This window comes from Pyxicephalus adspersus, chromosome 5 (assembly GCF_032062135.1).
Source record: "Pyxicephalus adspersus chromosome 5, UCB_Pads_2.0, whole genome shotgun sequence".
Taxonomy (NCBI): Eukaryota; Metazoa; Chordata; class Amphibia; order Anura; family Pyxicephalidae; genus Pyxicephalus; species Pyxicephalus adspersus.
Window position 1 is genome coordinate 19612040 of NC_092862.1, and position 18150 is coordinate 19630189.

General features: G+C 40.0%; 1 protein-coding gene across 3 annotated transcripts in view; it reads left to right on the plus strand.

Moving 5' to 3' along the window:
• The first annotated feature begins 4806 nt into the window (after positions 1 to 4806).
• Positions 4807 to 18150, plus strand: part of LRP12 (LDL receptor related protein 12) — a 46851-nt gene continuing 33507 nt past the window's right edge. For all 3 annotated transcript variants that reach the window (XR_011920762.1, XM_072410746.1, XM_072410747.1), the window contains exons 1-2: positions 4807 to 4910; positions 8681 to 8761. Coding sequence is in view for 2 of the 3 variants with exons in the window: in XM_072410746.1 (XP_072266847.1) it covers positions 8692 to 8761 (70 nt within the window). In the remaining variant the exon portion in view is untranslated. The remainder of the gene's footprint in view (positions 4911 to 8680; positions 8762 to 18150) is intronic.

Genomic DNA, 18150 nt, shown 5'->3' on the forward strand with positions numbered 1-18150 from the left:
CAACTAGATTCCATTATTTATTTTTCCAGACAATAAAAAAACAAAGTTTTGCAAACTGTCATTTTTAACTATTTTTAGTAGTAATATTACATATATTATATATAGTTTTTAGGTATTTTTTACATAAAGTATTTTTATAATAAATAAAATATTTATTTTATTTTTTTATTTAATTTATTTTTAATTGAAAAACTAAATTTTCATACTTACTAAGCTTAAATGTATTTTTGTTTTACACCTACTTTGAGAGCAAAGATTTACCTTGGCTTCCCACCCAGAGAACAATGCTAGTAGCAGGAAATGAAGAGTTATCTGTGATGAGGATACATATAGCTAAAAGCTAACACAAAGGTTCCATCCTTATCCTACCTATAAAACATTTTTTATTTCAATTGTGTCTCTGTTCCTGAGATTTCCCTTTGTTTTAAAGTTTTGTTTCTGTTAGTGATACAGATTCTGGTAGCAAATATCTTGGTTTAATGGCTTAAAATTCTTAAATTGTAATTTTTTTTTTTAAATTAAATTTTGTTATGTTTCTTCTTTTGCATTGCATACAGCATACAGGCTATCACACATGATTAAACAGACAAGCATTGTAACATATTGGGGTTATTGGCTGTTTAGCAAAATGAATTATCTCCTTACAACCAACCATTCAAATACTAGGAAAATTCTATTGTTTTAGATATATTTGTACCTGGCTAGGTATTACTTGCAAAGTGATCTATCACCTTATTCCCTATGCTAAGTGAATTATCCCTTGTAGGATGATAGTTTACCTTGGGAAGTAAACATCCTAAATTCCTTTAGTAAATCACCCCACTGTTACATTATACAGTTATTGACAGATGAATGAATACAAATATAACACTACCTAGACTTTTAATGTAAAATGACATGCACTAATAAACCAAAATATTTCCAACCTAACCTTAACTTTGATTTGCAAAAAATCATTATCATTATTTCATTATGTTCTTTTTTGGACATGTTCACACAGGTAACCCATTCATTTGATGGCCAAAGTGGCTATGCATGAGAATGAGCATGATATGCTGCTAGGAATGTATCAGGACCAACGAAAAAATGCAAGTGCAACTGCAAAGCTTGTAAAATGACTTTTCAATAATTCCTATTCAGTTATAATAAAAGGGCTTGGGGGTAACCTCCTCCTCCTGGTATTCCACTAACCCAACTCTCTACTCTACAAGCTAATATGAATTCTGCAGCCAGACTCATACATCCTTTCCACCGCTCCTCTTCTGCTGCATCCCTTTGTAGTTCTCTTCATTGGCTTCAAATTTAAGCTCTTGTGCTTTGCCTTCAAATTCCTACACAGGTATTGTCCCACTTACTTTTCTGACTTACACTCCCCCAACAGCTCTGATAGTGGAAAGAAGTGATAGAGAGTGGACTATAACTGAGAAATATTGGGCACTATTTATAAAACAGGGAATCAGACATTGCCTCATAGATTCCCTGTTGGGAATCAATTTCTGCCACTGAAACACATGAACCTGGAGGATTCCCTGTTGCCCTTTATCATTTTTTCCAATGACAGATTTTTTTAGACACTAAAAATGTATTAGTTATTATTATTACAGTCGTACTGGTAAGTGATTTGGTGTGATGAAGGTCACTCCAAGAGGTTCCAAGATTTGAATAATTAAAAATCCTTGGTTCTCATTAATAAGATTTCCAACATCCACTCCTTCCATCATTCCTTTCCAAAGATTTTACTATTGCAGATTTCATGCACAATAATAGGCTGTGTCATAAAACTTGGCCCTTTTCAAAACTCTTCTAACATCAGGCTACAAAAAAAAAATAGTGGGGGTGCCCGGTGGGCTTTGTACTGAATTCTTGCAAAAATATAATTATTCGTAACAATACAGGAAATTACTTGTACCAAGAAGTGCCTGTTATTACATTGAGCGTATATCAAATTCTTAAGTGCAGCAATTCCCTGTATCTGATGTGAATCAGCTGTGTACTGACCTCAGCAGGGTGAAATATGATTGGTTGATATGGGTTTCTGTGGTTAAGACTAAAAAGTCTGTATTGAATCTGGATGATAATTATCTTTAATAAAATTTTACTGACTAACGTGTTGTAATGACAGCCGAGCTGCAGAGGAAACCCCATCACTGCTGTCATTATAGCACATTTTAGTAAATAAAACCATGTTGAAAAATCTTTGTGTGAAAACAAGCACTTTGGATTCTCACCACGCTTGCTTGTTATCTTTTAGAGTTTAACTCTTTCATGGCTTCACTGTAATAGGCAAGGCTTGATTTGGTCCTATTGCATCCAAAAATCTGAATTTGTGTTGGGCTTTATCGCGGGTATAGTCTGGCACTTGTGGGGCGTTCTATCTAAGCCCTATGAGCTTAGTTCTTGAAATGTTTGGTTGTTTTATTTTGTGCAAAGCATGGAGAATCTCAGTAGAACTAGGTATTCTGATACTGATAATTTGTAACTTACCAAATGAACCAAGCACTTGTTTACTCCTTGGAAACTCTGGGTAGGAGTTTAAAGTTTAATGACATTAAAAGTGTGTCAAAAGCCAATTTTTTTCCCAACATTTGGTGATTCTAAATCTTTTCGACTTCTTGTCTGCTCAGGTCTACGTAGTGGGACCTATCATCTCTAAATATCTTACTGTACACTTTATATCGGCATTTCCTGACCTTTTTTTTTTTATGAGGGAGCCCTTGAAATAACTTTCAGGTCTTAGGGAACCCCTACTATAATTTCTATATACACAGCTCACAGTACATTGGACAGTGGGGATAATGTCCCCAAGGCTACGTACACACTTTCAATGGTTCTCGTCCGATAATGTGCTCAGGGCTGATATCAGATGAGAATCTGGCGTGTGTACAGCACACGTCGTCTATCGTTCCAACGACCGTTCTGGTGGATCCAAAGACGATGGACGACGAACGATCTTAATGGAAGTAAAGGAAGAGAGCATGCAGCGGGGTGTCCCTTTGTCGCTCTCTCCCTCCCTTCGCCATAAAGCAGAACGGTGCTGTTTGTACAGCTCTCGCTCATGCATTGTGAAGTCATTAGTCGTTGGAAAGAATAGTGAAAGACCCTTTCCAACGACAAATATTGGACGTGTATATGCAGCCTAACATTGATGGCCAGTGGGAAGAATGTCACCCTTACAGATAGCCAAAAAGATCATTGGTGTCACTTAAATGGAGGCACAAATTGCTCAAGGAAACCTAAGCAACCTCTGGAGGAACCTTGGTCGAGAAACAGCATGGGGGTGAATGGAAAGAACGTCTTTTACATAAGCTATTCTGAGCAGGGTCCTCTCCTGATCATTGGTGATCATTGGTGCCTAATAAACTTACCTGAGAGACACAAAATACTCATTGACCAAGGAACCCCTAGCAACCATTCGAGTTCCACAGAACCCTGGATGAGAATCGTTGCACCATACATTGGACCTTCCTTAACACTGACGTCAGTAGCTATCAATGGGCGCATATCTGGAAGATCACCAAAGTTCTGAAGTTTGTGTGAAAAACTTTGAAGACATTTGCCAAAAATCTGCATAGGAAGTAAATTATTCTCCAGATGTAAAATAGGGGAGAATTAAAAAAAATTTTCATTTTTTTTTAAATTTTAGAATTTTGTTGCTTGTGTCCCAGGTATGAGGTTTCAAACTCTATTCGTCCTGGTGTTCTCTGTCCTAAATCCTAAATCAGGTCCAGAAAAGTTGTAAGGAACTAACCTAACCTTCAGAAACCATGTAAAGCACCCTTTAAAAGGACTATTCAAGGTTCGAAGATCGTTTCAGGGAGGATCAGTGTTCTCCCCGTCCCCTTTTAGCCGGGCGGACCATCCAGCACTTCCAAGTGACCACCTGGCTGTTTTTAAGTGTTTACTCGAAAAGTTGGGTCACATTACAGGGGCCACCACCCACCTACAGTGTCTTCCTGCCCAGCTTAAAATAATTTCTGTGGAGACTACATAAGTAGAAAGGAAGATGGCGGGACCCTATGATGGAACACATGTGAATCCCGAGAGTTTAGTTCTGCTTCAAAAAATAACATTTTAAAAGAAAAAATTGATTCCAGCCTCCAAGAGGCGCAGGTGATATCGGTGTCCTTTACCCCTGGCCATGGAAGATCCTGCCAGAATCAGCCCATTGCAGGAAGATATTCTTGCAAAATATTGAGAGGTAAGGAGGTAGCAGTGACGTGATATCACTGACAAGATCTTTTTATCTAGTTTTGACTAATCTTTATTTATTTATAACATATTTTGTTTGCTTTCAGGAAAATGAACCTTTTTATTGAATTTTTGCTTTGAAAAAAATGCCAAAATTTGACGATTTCTAATTTTGCTCATCCCCAGTGGCCAGTCACCGCTATAAGGTGCTTGGTATAGATTTTCTTTAAGATTTGGAACTTGTCTAATGAAATAATCCCCTATAGAGCTTTCCAAGCAATAGCCACAGCTTTCACTAGGTTGTGACCCTAAAATGACTTTCATTTTCCTATATAAGGACACTTTATTAAACCCTCCTATATATATTTGTCTAATGTGACCCCTTGGAGGCCTAACATCACCCCAATTACCGCCCACCAGCCTCTATCACCCCTCACTAACAATGCCTCTGACCCCAATCTATTACTAAGATCCTGCCTGTAATGCTGACCCATCTGACAGCCAATCAGAGAATGTTTTCTATCCGCCGCAGTACTGCAAGCAAGAATCATCCGCTCGCTGATTGGCTCATTGCGTGCCGCTCGCCCATTGGCGGGGATTGGGCAGATGGGCGGTCCCCGGCGCAGCAGGGAAGTGTCTTGCAGGGTGAGTGTGAATCGCTGGCAGCATCCGGTGTGCACACAATCCGTTACCGAGCGGTACCCGCGGACCACGGCTGGGAGGTAGGTAGCGGTATTGTGCGGTGACCCGAGGCCTCCTCTCCTTGTCTCCAGCTCCTCCCATTGTCTCCCCTGTGTACACACAGCAGCCCATTGTGCGGGTGATTTATATAAGAGCCCATTGTTACCCCCTGTGCTGACATTGTGAGGGGAATTTGAGGGGTTAACCCCGTGCTGACTGTCAGGAAATTGACACAGCTGAGCCCTCTTATTAACCCTTTGAGGACTGGAACACAGGTTAGTAGACAGAGCCCTCTTAATAACCCTGTGCTAACAGTCAGGAACAAAACCCAGCTCATATAATTAAAACCCATTATTAACCCTGTGCTGTCTATACATGTGTAGAAAGGGACCCTGCTGATGAGCTAGTTCCCCCTATTAACCCTGTGGGGAACAGAACATAGTTTAGGTGATGGAACCCTATTATTAACACATCTTAGTAGACAGAGCCCCATTATTAACCCTGTGAGGACAGGAACACAGTTTAGCATACAGAGCCCTATTTTTAACCATGTCAGGACTAGAACACAGTTTAGTAGACAGCCCTCTTATTAACCCTATGCTAACAGAGGAACAAAACCCATCTGATATAATTGAAACCTATTATTAACCCTGTGCTGTCCATATATGTGTAGAAAGGGACCCTGCTGATGAGATAGTTCACCCTTTTTAACCCTGTGGGGAATAGAGCACAGTTTAGGTGATGGAGCCCTAATATTAACCCTATGCTGCCTGTGAGGACTGGCACACTACTTAGTAGTCAGATCCCTATTATTAACGCTGTGCTGACCATAGGGAAAAAAACCCAGTTTATATTGGAATTAAGTATTGAAGCCCACTATTAACCCCATGTTGCCCCTGTATATGGGGACTGGGAGAGCTTTAATATGCTGTGACCCCTGTTTAACCCTGAGTTGTCTGTTATAAACAATCCCTTTGTTTAACCTGTGCATGTAGAACCCCATGGACCTTCACATTCTAAACAGAACCCCTTTGATTAACCCTGTGTGGGCAAAGACCCCCCCTTGATCTTCTGAATGTGACCCCCACTGGTTAACCCTGTGCTGCCTGGGGAGATCCTGTATGGTCACCATGGTGACAATCTAAATGGAACACTTTCTTTAACTCTTTGCTGTATGTGTGTGTTTTGAAGAGTCCACCCAGCTGATGCTGATCATGGTGACAATCAGTACTTTTTTTTAACCCCGTAGCAGCCAGACTGTCATTCTTTTAGTAGGACACTAAATGTAGAACTAATGGCATGCTGCCTGTCACAGCCTAGCTGACACCCTGTGCTTGTCATGGCAGAAGAACTCTTAATTTACCCCCCATCACCCTCACCCAATGCCGATATTCTAAATAGAAACCAATCGTTTAACCCTTTGTGGTCTGTGTATATAAAGTCCATGTTGCTCCAAGTTCATCAATAGCCGATTGCTTCTCTGTACTTTCAGCATCGTGCCGGTCGGGTGTATGTAGTTTATACATGATCAGCGTGGTTATATTCTAAAATCCCGAACCAAGTGTGTTTACAGAATCCAAACAATTCTGACATCAGGGTTTTCAGAACCTGATGGAATACTTATCCTACGATGTTCTAAATAGAATCCCTTGTATAAGTCCCAGGTTTATCTGTAGGTTCCTGTTTATCTGTCCTGTTCCTGGACAACCTTGGGGCCCAGCTTATTATTATTTTTTAACAGGCTTTATTTAGCTCCAACATATTACACACCACTACCCAAATCATTAGATTGTAAGCTCATATGGACTGGTTGGGTTGTTTAAATTTTTTTTCTACTGCTGGCTGATAAAGAATAGGGATTCCCAATCAATCTTTGATAAATATAACCATGGAGCATTGATCATCTCATACATTTGTATGGAATTTGATTCTTTTATCCAAAATATATCCAATATATCCAACTAGAGAAGATGGGGTACTTGTGATCAATGCTGGATTGATGTTTTCATCGAATATTGATTGGGAATCCCCAATTGGTGTCGTCCTTTTTGACCGCCAATTGCTGTTGAGTAGAAGGCGCCATCAATTGGGAAAAGATGATAGGTGCATGGCGGTAACAAGTTAGGTGATCAATGTCTGGGGAGTATCAATCATTTCACTAAGTGTGCATCAATGGACCAATGTATGGCCAGTAAAAGGCTTTGTGGAATATGGACACTATAAACCTGCATCGAATAACACTCCTTTGTTAAACCTTCTACAGTTTGTGTGTTTAGGATACATCTGAGCCTGGTGTTGACATTGTAAATGGAGTCCTGTGGTTTAACCCCGCGCTGCCAGTCTGAATTAAATCCAGCTGTTTGCAGCTGTGCTGGCAGGATCACATAGTGCCCCATTGTTCCCCTTTCCAGAGCTCTGACTACATACAAAACCTCGCTGCTGCCCTCTGTTCAAGGTCCATACCTTTCAAACATCACTGTTTCCCTATCAATGCCAACATGTCTGTGTTAGTTCCTTTTCTTTTTTAGTATTGCCATCATATCCTTAAAAATTGCATTTACAGATATTTTTGCATGGATTATGGAGTGTGAAATAGTTTGATGGCAGTTTAGAGGCCAGCGTTCTTGCCATTCAGCACTGGGGTTCTGATGTAAATTTCAGCCAGGATACTTGATACTCTCTACAAGGAGTTTATATGTTTTATGTGGGTTTTCTCCGAGCACTCTGGTTTACTTCTGCATCCAAAAAACTTACTGGATGGTTTATTGGTTTTACTTTATATTGGCCTTAGATTAGTAGAAACATTAAACTGTAACTATGGAATATTAGATTTTGAGCTCCTCTGAGGAACAGTTAGCAATGTATTTGGTTTTTGTACAGCTAATGTGCAATGTCAGTGCTATAATATAATTATGTTCTCCCGAAAATGTTCACTTGACAAACATAATCTGTTGTGGGATGATCAAAAATATTTAAATCCTTTTTTTTTTATTTTTTTTTTTTTTCTCCAAGGGTTTAGTCTTCCCTCCAGACCCTTTTGCTGGGCGCACCACCTGGCAGTTTTTAGTAACCACCTGGCTGTTTTTGAGTGGTTAATAAAGAATTGCATTACAATACAGGGGCTGCCACCCACCTACAATTTCTTCCCACCCAGCTTAAAACAATTTCAGAGTTAAACACTGAGGGTTATATGAATTAGCTCTCTAGTGGGTCATTTCAGACCCATGGTGAGCCACAGAGGACTGCTACAGGCACAACTCCACCAACCAACATCTCCCATTCAAGTGGATTGGAACATTTTGTGGACCTGTTTTCAAATACCACCTTGCACGTTTGGCTGCACTGTTGTATCCTGAAAATCTGTGCCGCAGCCACATGCAAATTTTGGTTGCCCACGTTGTGGTTTGCTTCTCCTGGCTGCACAACAGCAGTTTACTGTGGGACCATAAGCTATCAGCTGTTTGATTTCACAGCATGGGTCTAAAAGTGCTTTCTTTTACTCCCCCATTTTACCTTTCTGTGACCAGGAGCCAAAAGAAATCCAAATCACTGGAGTCATAGCTTACACAAGGCCATGAACTCCCTCTGTGATAACTGATAGGCCTATTGCTGTCACACGCTCCTCTGTACTAGTAAGTACCAGATAAATGGGAAAAGGTAAGAATGTGTATGGAAGTGTTGAGTGATTAAATAAAACCTGTTACTGTGCCATACATATTGGCAAATAATGCATTGTTTGCTTATGCAGTGCAACTGAAGACTGTCTAAACAAAATCTAGATTTTACATCTAAAATACTTTTCCCCCAACAGGCACGTTTGTCATGGGACAGGGCGGGCAGCTTGTACACGGATGGGTGTTGTTACTGCTGACTTTTTTGGCCATAGTGAGCGGTGAGTATGAAAAAATTGGTACAAAAATGTATCTGATTTTGCTTCTCTGTGCCCATCTTTGTTTAATATACACATAGTTTGTACAGAACATGTAACCCAGCTATATTCCTAGTTGTATTTATTTGGGGGTTCTGTCTTCCTTGTGTCAGTGGAGTCTGCAAAAATCATTCAAATATAGTATTCCCAAAGTAAACTTTGTGTTAGCAGTGGTCACCTGATCTGTAGGATGAGTTGGTGGGGCCAATACTAATCCAAACAGCAGACCTGATTCATTTTGGGGCGATATTGCATTGCTGTGTGATGCACTCTGAAGCTGCATTGGGGTGCCATTAAGACTATATAAGTGAATAGGCCCTATTTAAAACTAGGATCATCAGGGATGACCTCAAACTAGGAGGAAAGTTCAAAACTAACGTTCCTATTTTTTACCAAAAGTCTAGTTACCGGGAGCAAACTTCTAGCAGAATCGGTGAGTCAGTAGGTAAACTGAAAACTGCTTGGGACACACCCAAATCTATACTCTGACAAAAAGTTTCAGGAAACAAACACAAAGTCTACCAGATTTGTTGAGTTATTTAGTCCTGGCAAGCACAGGGGAAGCTGGGATTTCTGGCTATCCTGGCATGCATAGGTTTTTGACAGTTCACCAGCGTGTTCAGGTGGTTGGCCTGTCCCTTTCTGCAATATGCCTTGCCTGATTCCAAATTCTTTAAAGTGGAGCTTTAGTTCTGCTTTAAATACCATTTTGAATCGTCTAATATAACCTGTTCTCTCTTCTAACTCCTTTCTTTATACTTGAACAGATGCTAATTTGAGTTTTTATAAAGCGTCCACATAGACGGAGCTCCTGTTGCATGATATAATTTTTTTACTTTTCTTAGCTCAAACCTTTCCAGCTTTTTTTTTTTTTTTAGAAGTGGCCTCACATGGTTCCTAATAATACTTCCACCTGTATATTAGAGGCATCAGGGCATTGTATGCAGCAAATTGGTATTGATGTTTTTTGCCATCGATAAGCCTGCAGTTTAACTGAAATTACATTGGGGCTAACTGTCCCTTGACAGTTAGGGGCAGAGTTGGGGTCAGGAACACTTTTAAAGGAAGACCGATCGTGGTCACGGGCTGGGTGTTGGGTAACAAACGCTTACACTGCTGCTTCATAGCTGCTGATGATCGCCTTTACAGCTTGTATACTATTGGCAGGAATTTGTGTAATCGTGTGTGCACTTTACAACATATCCTCAGAATCACCGGAACTTTCAACTTTGGAAGATGGAAGGATCCATGCAGCAGTGCTCTTCAAATTGGGTCATTGGGAGTTAAATATTGTAAGACCAGCTAATGAAATCATGAAGTTTTAGGCTGATTTCAGATGGGTGATTCGCCTGCCAAGATTTTCTAAATTGAGCATCCCAGCTTGCCTTCTAGATGCTTGGTTAAGAAATGTTACTTCAGCTCAGCGTGAAGTTGGAGGAGGATCACTTCTGTTTGGGGACAGAAAACACTGCATGTCGTCTCGCTGCATTGATGGCACAATTTTTAGATAAGAGTGGGGATTTCCTGCTCTCATTTTCAGTTAAAGTGGATCAGAGAAAAAAAGGGGAATTGTGCTAAAGCTGCACCCTGAACAAATTTTTATTTAAATACCTCAAGTTCACGTTCTGGTATGCAAAGGCCTAATAGCTTATCTGCCTAATAGCTGAGTATCTGCAGAGATATGGGGGCAACAGATCTAGGGCAAAGCTGACTCTGCTGGTTTCAGAAGGTTTGAAGTGGGATTATCTCTGTTCCCTTGTGAGGAAGCCAAACCTCTCCCTAAATGTCTACACATAGACACTTGCACGGTAAGTCAGTAATGGAGGGGAACAGCAGCAGGGAGAGCACAGATTTAGGACAATGCTTTTCACTTCTTGGCGTTCAACTTACAGATCTTTGTTCTGCTTTAAGAAAGTTGCAGTCCTTGTGCCATTGGCCTATGAGAGTATTGATTCCTTTTCCTAATGTGTTTATGACCCACCAATCCATATCCCCCCTGTATGCTGCTTCCCCACATCTTAGATTGTAAGCTCTTTCGGGCAGGGTCCTCTACTCCTTTATCTGTCTGTCATTTGCAGCCCCTATTTAATGTACAGCGCTGCATATTATGTTGGCGCTATATATATATATATATATATATATATATATATATATATATTAATAATAATAATGTCTATTTACGTCATAGAGGCAGTTTCCCAAACCACCCCTGGGAGACCTCTAACATGTTTTCCAGACCTTTTAACCAAATCACTGCACAGTGTTTCTCAACTCATCTTCTACCAGAGTTTCCCAGGGGTTCCTTGAGCAATTTGTACCTCTCAGGTCAGCTACAACTCACAGCAATGATCTTTTTGGCTACCTGTTATGGTGACATTCTTCCCACTGATCAACATGCTAATATTCTATAAGCTGCAGGGGTTTCTGAAGGTTATTGCAAGGGTTTCCCCATATTAAGAAGGTAGGAAGTCTGCAATAGAGGAAGGGCTGTGAAGGTGTATAGCCCTTTTTAGAGCACTATTGTTGGGGAGCCGCAAATTGTTAGATGGGGAAACGTTTCCTCAAGAGTAAAGAGTGGAGAAACCCACTTGTTCTTGAATGTTCTCCATTACCTCCTGAATTAGCCAAAGATTGCATGCTAAATAATTTTGTGCAGTGATGATTTGTGTGATTGACTCTTCAGTACCTCTGTAGTTCTCCATTTAGGCAAGCAATGATCAGATCTGTAGCAATATGAATTCATTTGTGGCTATTGCAAGTCAGGGCCGGACAAATCCTTGTAGAATATTGACCACCTGAAAAAAAAAAAAAGTTAAGAGTTCATGTACTAGTATTGGACCGTTTTTATTTTCTGCTACTGAAAACTTCTCTGTTGCAAAAATTACTCCTTTGTACTACCGCAGGAAATTGTTGGACAGTTGTGTAGGAAATGGAACTCTTATGGGGTATACTTGAATGGGAAGAAAATCACCCAGAGATCTTCTAAATGAACAATTGCAGCACTTGTGATTTCCTATTCCCTATAAAATCTATGGTGGAAAAGAGAAGAAATTAATCGTTCATAACTTCTGCTACACCGCTCAATTGTGACATTGTGAAATCATGGAAGACTGATTGCTTTATCACACTAGTAAAAAAAAATCTCTTTATGTACAAGCTCGCGTTTAAAGATTAAGTTACAAAAAACACACATTTGGGCTTTTTTTACATGCTAATTTTTTTGTGCTAATTTCTTCTTCATCCAGTCCTGAGAGTTACACAGCTCTTCCACAAAGCTATATCAGCCTGATTTGTCTCTGCTGCAGTTAGGTTACGATTTATAGGTTTTGTCCCCCAGCCTGTGAATGGAAAAGCAGCAGACTGATGGGCTCATTACTCTCACTCTGCTCTGTTCTCCTATCAGTATCCTTGTTACCAATGTAAAAGACATTCTTCCCACTGATCAACATGCTAATATTCTATAAGCTGCAGGGGTTTCTGAAGGTTATTGCAAGGGTTTCCCCATATTAAGAAGGTAGGAAGTCTGCAATAGAGGAAGGGCTGTGAAGGTGTATAGCCCTTTTTAGAGCACTATTGTTGGGGAGCCGCAAATTGTTAGATGGGGAACTGTTTCCTCAAGAGTAAAGAGTGGTGAAACCCACTTGTTCTTGAATGTTCTCCATTACCTCCCTCCTGAATTAGCCAAAGATTGCATGCTAAATAATTTTGTGCAGTGATGATTTGTCTGATTGACTCTTCAGTACCTCTGCAGTTCTCCATTTAGGCAAGCAATGATCAGATCTATAGCAATATGAATTCATTTGTGGCTATTGCAAGTCAGGGCCGGACAAATCCTTGTAGAATATTGACCACCTGAAAAAAAAAAAGTTAAGAGTTCATGTACTACCCTGTTTCCCCGATTATAAGGCACTCTCTTATATTTTTTGAAATGCCAAAATATGCCCTGGGTCTTATTTTCAGGGGATGTCTTATTAAAAATCGGGGGTGGCTTACTTAATGGGGATGTCCTAGAATCGGGGAAACACGGTAGTATTGGACCGTTTTTAATTTCTGCTACTGAAAACTTCTCTGGTGCAAAAATTACTCCTTTGTACTACCGCAGGAAATTGTTGGACAGTTGTGTAGGAAATGGAACTCTTATGGGGTATACTTGAATGGGAAGGAAATCACCCAGAGATCTTCTAAATGAACAATTGCAGCACTTGTGATTTCCTATTCCCTATAAAATCTATGGTGGAAAAGAAAAGAAATTAATCGTTCATAACTTCTGCTACACCGCTCAATTGTGACATTGTGAAATCATGGAAGACTGATTGCTTTATCACACTAGTAAAAAAAATCTCTTTATGTACAAGCTCGCGTTAAAGATTAAGTTACAAAAAACACACATTTGGGCTTTTTTTACATGCTAATTTTTTGTGCTAATTTCTTTTTCATCCAGTCCTGAGAGTTACACAGCTCTTCCACAAAGCTATATCAGCCTGATTTGTCTCTGCTGCAGTTAGGTTACGATTTATAGGTTTTGTCCCCCAGCCTGTGAATGGAAAAGCAGCAGACTGATGGGCTCATTACTCTGTCACTCTGCTCTGTTCTCCTATCAGTATCCTTGTTACCAATGTAAAAGACATTCTTCCCACTCACCCTCATGCTAATAAACTGTAAAGCTGTGGATAAAGTAATTATAGGAGGGGTTCTAAACCCCTTTTGTTAAAAAGTTCAAGAAGCATTGATCTAGAGTTGATTTTCTATCCTTGTGTTAGGTCAGTGATCAGTATATTCTGGTTCAGTGCGGTGCTTCTCTCTTCCTATATTCATAGACTGTACAGTGTTCTCCCCCCGGCCCCTTTTAGCCGGGCGCACCACCCGGCACTTTTCAGTGGCCACCCGGTTGTTTTTGGGTGGTTACTGAAGAGTTGGGCTGACACCCGCCTACAGCTTCTTCTCATCCAACTTAAAAAAAATTCTGGGTTCAACACTGCAGTATGTTCATGTTTTGACTGACATGCTTACTGGTACGCGCTTTCTTTTGTATGTGTCTGGAATGATGTGGAAGTTTTTTAGATTCCCAATGGAATTCACAAATCATTCACACATCATACTACGTTGAGGTTTGTCTGTGGATTTCCCATAACACCATGTCTGGAATTTGTGATTTCACTTCCTTCCACAATTACTAACACTTGTACGGAAAGTGAACTTTATGACTTTATTGTTACTGAAGTATAAATAGCCAGCAAGTCAGCAATGTTGTGGGAAGTTGGCTCTGGTTTTGTAAAATGTGCAGTTCCCAGTAATCTTGATAATCAGATGTGTAAGATAAGTGGCATCTGTATGGCCTGTGTATGAAACTGAAAGATAAATACGTTCTAGTGGCTTGGAAGGGGGCTTTTTTAGCAACCTCATTCTATCCCTGTGTCGGGTTATTCCCCAATTTCAAGTTTTCAGTTCAGTAGAACCAAAACATTATTATCATCCTCTCCTTCTTTATCACTGTCTGTACCTGTCTGTCATTTGCTACCCCTATTTAATGTACAGCGCTGCATAATATGTTGGTGCTTTATAAATACAGGTTAATATTAAATGGAACCAATTTAAAAGGACCCATTCACATTACAGTGTGTTTACATCTGCACTGCAGGGACTTCATAAAGGGGAACTAAACTTTCTTCCACTTTTTCCTTCTGGTTTGGCATATTTGGAAATGTTGATTGGCACATTCAGAATCAAGTAACTCATGCACATGGGAGTAAATATACCATGTCAGGATTGTATACCGAGATATGCATTTGGAAGAGTTGTGAAATCCAGAAGGGAAGATGTTTGTATTGCAGAGATTTGTATATCTTTTCTTGGCATGCGTGAAACGCGGAGATAAAAAAAAAAAAAATATGCCTATAAAATTTTTCTTTAAAACTAATTTCATTGTTTTTTTTATTCTAATTCTATTGTTAATATTGTTGTGGCTAAATAAAGCATATTGGTGTGAACAGAAACCATAGGACCTTAAAACTTTGTGCCATGTTCTTACACTGGTCCTGATTTATTAAAGCTCTCCAAGGCTGGAGAGGATACATTTTCATCAGTAAAGCTGGGTGATCCAGCAAACCTAAAATGGATTTCCTAAAAGTCATTTGCTATTTGTTAGCAAATGTTTTCAATCCTGGACAAGATCCATTTCAGGATTGCTGGATCACCCAGCTTCCTTGATGAAAATGTATTCTCTCCAGCCTTGGAGAGCTTTAATAAATCAGGACCGCTGAAACTGCTTTGGGTGACACAGCCAAACACCGCTGGAGTGGATGGGTCCTAAATGTTCACAATGACCTCTTTTTTGTTTTGTGTGTCTATACCTTCAGGGTTACAGTGTGGGGAAATAATTTTCTATTCCTTCATTACTGTTCTCCTGTCCTTAGGGCCTGTTCCAAAAAGACCTGCTTTGATGGGTGTGCTGTGGCAAAGACTTCAGTAATTGCAGTCCTGACTGCAACTTTACTAGACACTATTTGGATTCATTTTAATTTTTGGAATAGTGCATCCAAATCCAACATCTATAGCTGTGCACACAAATCCTCTGGGGCATAAACGACCACAAATATTGCATAAAGCCTTCAGGTTGGAAACTATAATAAACATAAAAGCATGAAAATTTAAACCACCCAAAAACAGCCGGGTGGTCACTGAGAAGTGTCCGATGGTGCGCCCAGCTAAAAGTTGCTGTGGAGAACACTGCTAGTGGTAAATTGGATGAACATTTACATTGTTGACAACCAAATATATCATTGGTGTCAGTAACTGACCCTAAGAAATTTAGGTGGGACAATCAAACACAAATAAAACTTAATACACATTTTGTATCGTTTCTGAAGGAACCCCTAGTAGCCTTTAGAGGAAGCCCAGGGTTTCATAGAACAAGCTAGTCAGGTTTCCACAAACCTTTTCTTTTATAATGTGTTCACTGTATTAACCACCAGAAGGATTTGCATCTCTGAACAGCCAGTCGTGGGATTCACGTTCACTTTCCAAACTGCGCAGCAAGACACGCGTAGCTCCTGATTAAGTTTTTAGCTTCTGTGTCATCTCTTTTTCTCTGATCCAATTACGTGGACTAATATTAATGACTTCTGTCCAGTGTGCAGAGACCTTTCCTGGAAATCAGTAATCCCACTTACTATCAAAATGGCTTTCCAAAATCAGAAGATGGTACACTGTTCTTGTATAGTAATTTCACATGTGTGTTTATTCATTTGCTTGGATTTCCCTTCTTTGACATCTTAATGCCTCTGGGGTTGCATTACTACTTCTCTCTTTTTGCGTCATCCCCCTATATCCTCCTACAATCTGGGTCATAGTCTGTAAGAGATGGTATCCCGCTATGATAAGTGTGCTCTACATTGCATGTTTTTATCTGGGCCCACTTGTCTTTTGTTCCTCTCTGTATGCATCGATTTGATATTTCGCACTTGGCTTGTGGTTTCTTCCATTGGAGAATAGAGAATGCCCCGAGTGTGCTTTATCCCCAAACTGCCTCTGGGGAGAGCTTGTGAAAGCGGAGATTTTATCTTCTAGCTCAACGGAAAGACGACAACCAGCCTAAGCTGCTGCATTCAGACGCCATTTCATTATAAAGCAGTGAATTGGGTTGTATGGAAATATCAGCATCCGTATTGTAGATATAGCACATATATGAAGAGCTCTGCATCATGGGAATAGTAAGGGTAGGATAGGCCTTAAAGGAGATGGTTATATCTTATCTTATCTGGGTAAATCTTATAAAGGCTGTAACATGACAATGCCTTTCAGTGTTTGACCCAGAAATTTTTTTTTTAAGCCAGGTGGGAGGAAATTGTAGGAGGGTGGCAGCCCTTGTATTGTCACTCATTTCTTCAGTAACCACCCAAAAACAGCTGGGTGGTTACTGAAAAGTGCCGGGTGGTGTGCCCAGCTAAAAGGAGCTGGGGAGAACTCTGCCTTTTAATGGTTTTTATGGACTTGATGATAATATTCAGCCTCATATATTTCTTGGTTGAGAATCGTTGCCATCAAAAGAATAGTTTTTGCTTCTAGGTTTGTACACGGTAGTCACGCTTGCTGTTTTAGGCCCTCTGGCTAGTCGGGTTTGGCAGGGTGGGCCTGGTTTATTCAGCAATAGGCAAATGTCTCCCTGCATATTATTCTTAGAAACGCCTTGTCCCTGTCTTTGGCCAGCCTAAAAATTTAAAATACCAGCGCTACGTATTACATCGTTACCTCCCTAAAAATTATATATAGGACATTTACAAATGTTAACAAGCATTTCTTTGTTTCAAGTGTGTGCATTACTGCAACTGAATAGGAATGAGTTGGTGCACTTTTAGTGTTTTTATTTATTCTTACAATCAAACTAAACCCCAAAATATTAATAAAAAAAAAAATTGAACAGGTGGGTCCTTTTTTGCAGAGGGGACAGGACCTCGCACTGTGGTGGGCGCCACCATCTTCTCCCTGCTTTCGCTCTTCAATTTGCCTTTAAATTGCAGCATACGTGTGTCTTTCATGATGTGTTGCATTGAGCAGCCCATGCAAAAGGGTCTGCTGCCTTAATGCACAAATCAGGACTACAAGTCATTGCCATAGTGGGAAAATTTGGTGACACCGAGGAAGTGATTGTATTTCTTAACTGATGTATGTTTTATTGCACAAGGGACATCACTTCTCCCTTTTTTGCAATAAAACCCTGTCTGAGCACAAATTTTTAAAGTGGAACTTATGCACTTACAACTTTTATTACCTTAAATTTGCTTTTATGCAGTTACACAACATGGTAGCAGACCGTTATGATCAGACATTACCGTAGTGGAAATTACTTATTTATAGGTTTTTGAGCTGCAAGGTATACCCAAATTAGATGTTAGTGTTTTCCCCGTCCCTTTTTAGCTGGGCACACCACCCAGACCTTTTCAGTATCCATCCGGATATTTTAAGGTGATTACTGAAAAGTTGGTTCACAATACCGGGGTTAAAAAGAAAATTCTATGTAGAATAGTGGATTGATAATTTGGGTGACACGGCCAAATGCTGCTGGAATAGTTGAATCCTAAATGTTCTCTTTGCTTTGTTTTTTCCTTATGTGCCTTTTAATATCCGTTTATTATATTGGTGTATCCCAATTACCCCCAAGTGTTTGTTTAACAAGATTTTCTTCCTGTTGCCCCATGTATTTCATCTTTGTAATCGGCTAGGCAATTACTGCTGCTATTTGCATAGAGGTAAAATAATCTTGGGATTGTGATTCTGTTATGATAAAGACAAAACAAGGTCTGTTAGAGGTGCTTGGCCGGGGTTGCTGGTAGTGACAACTCTATGGCTGCGTTACA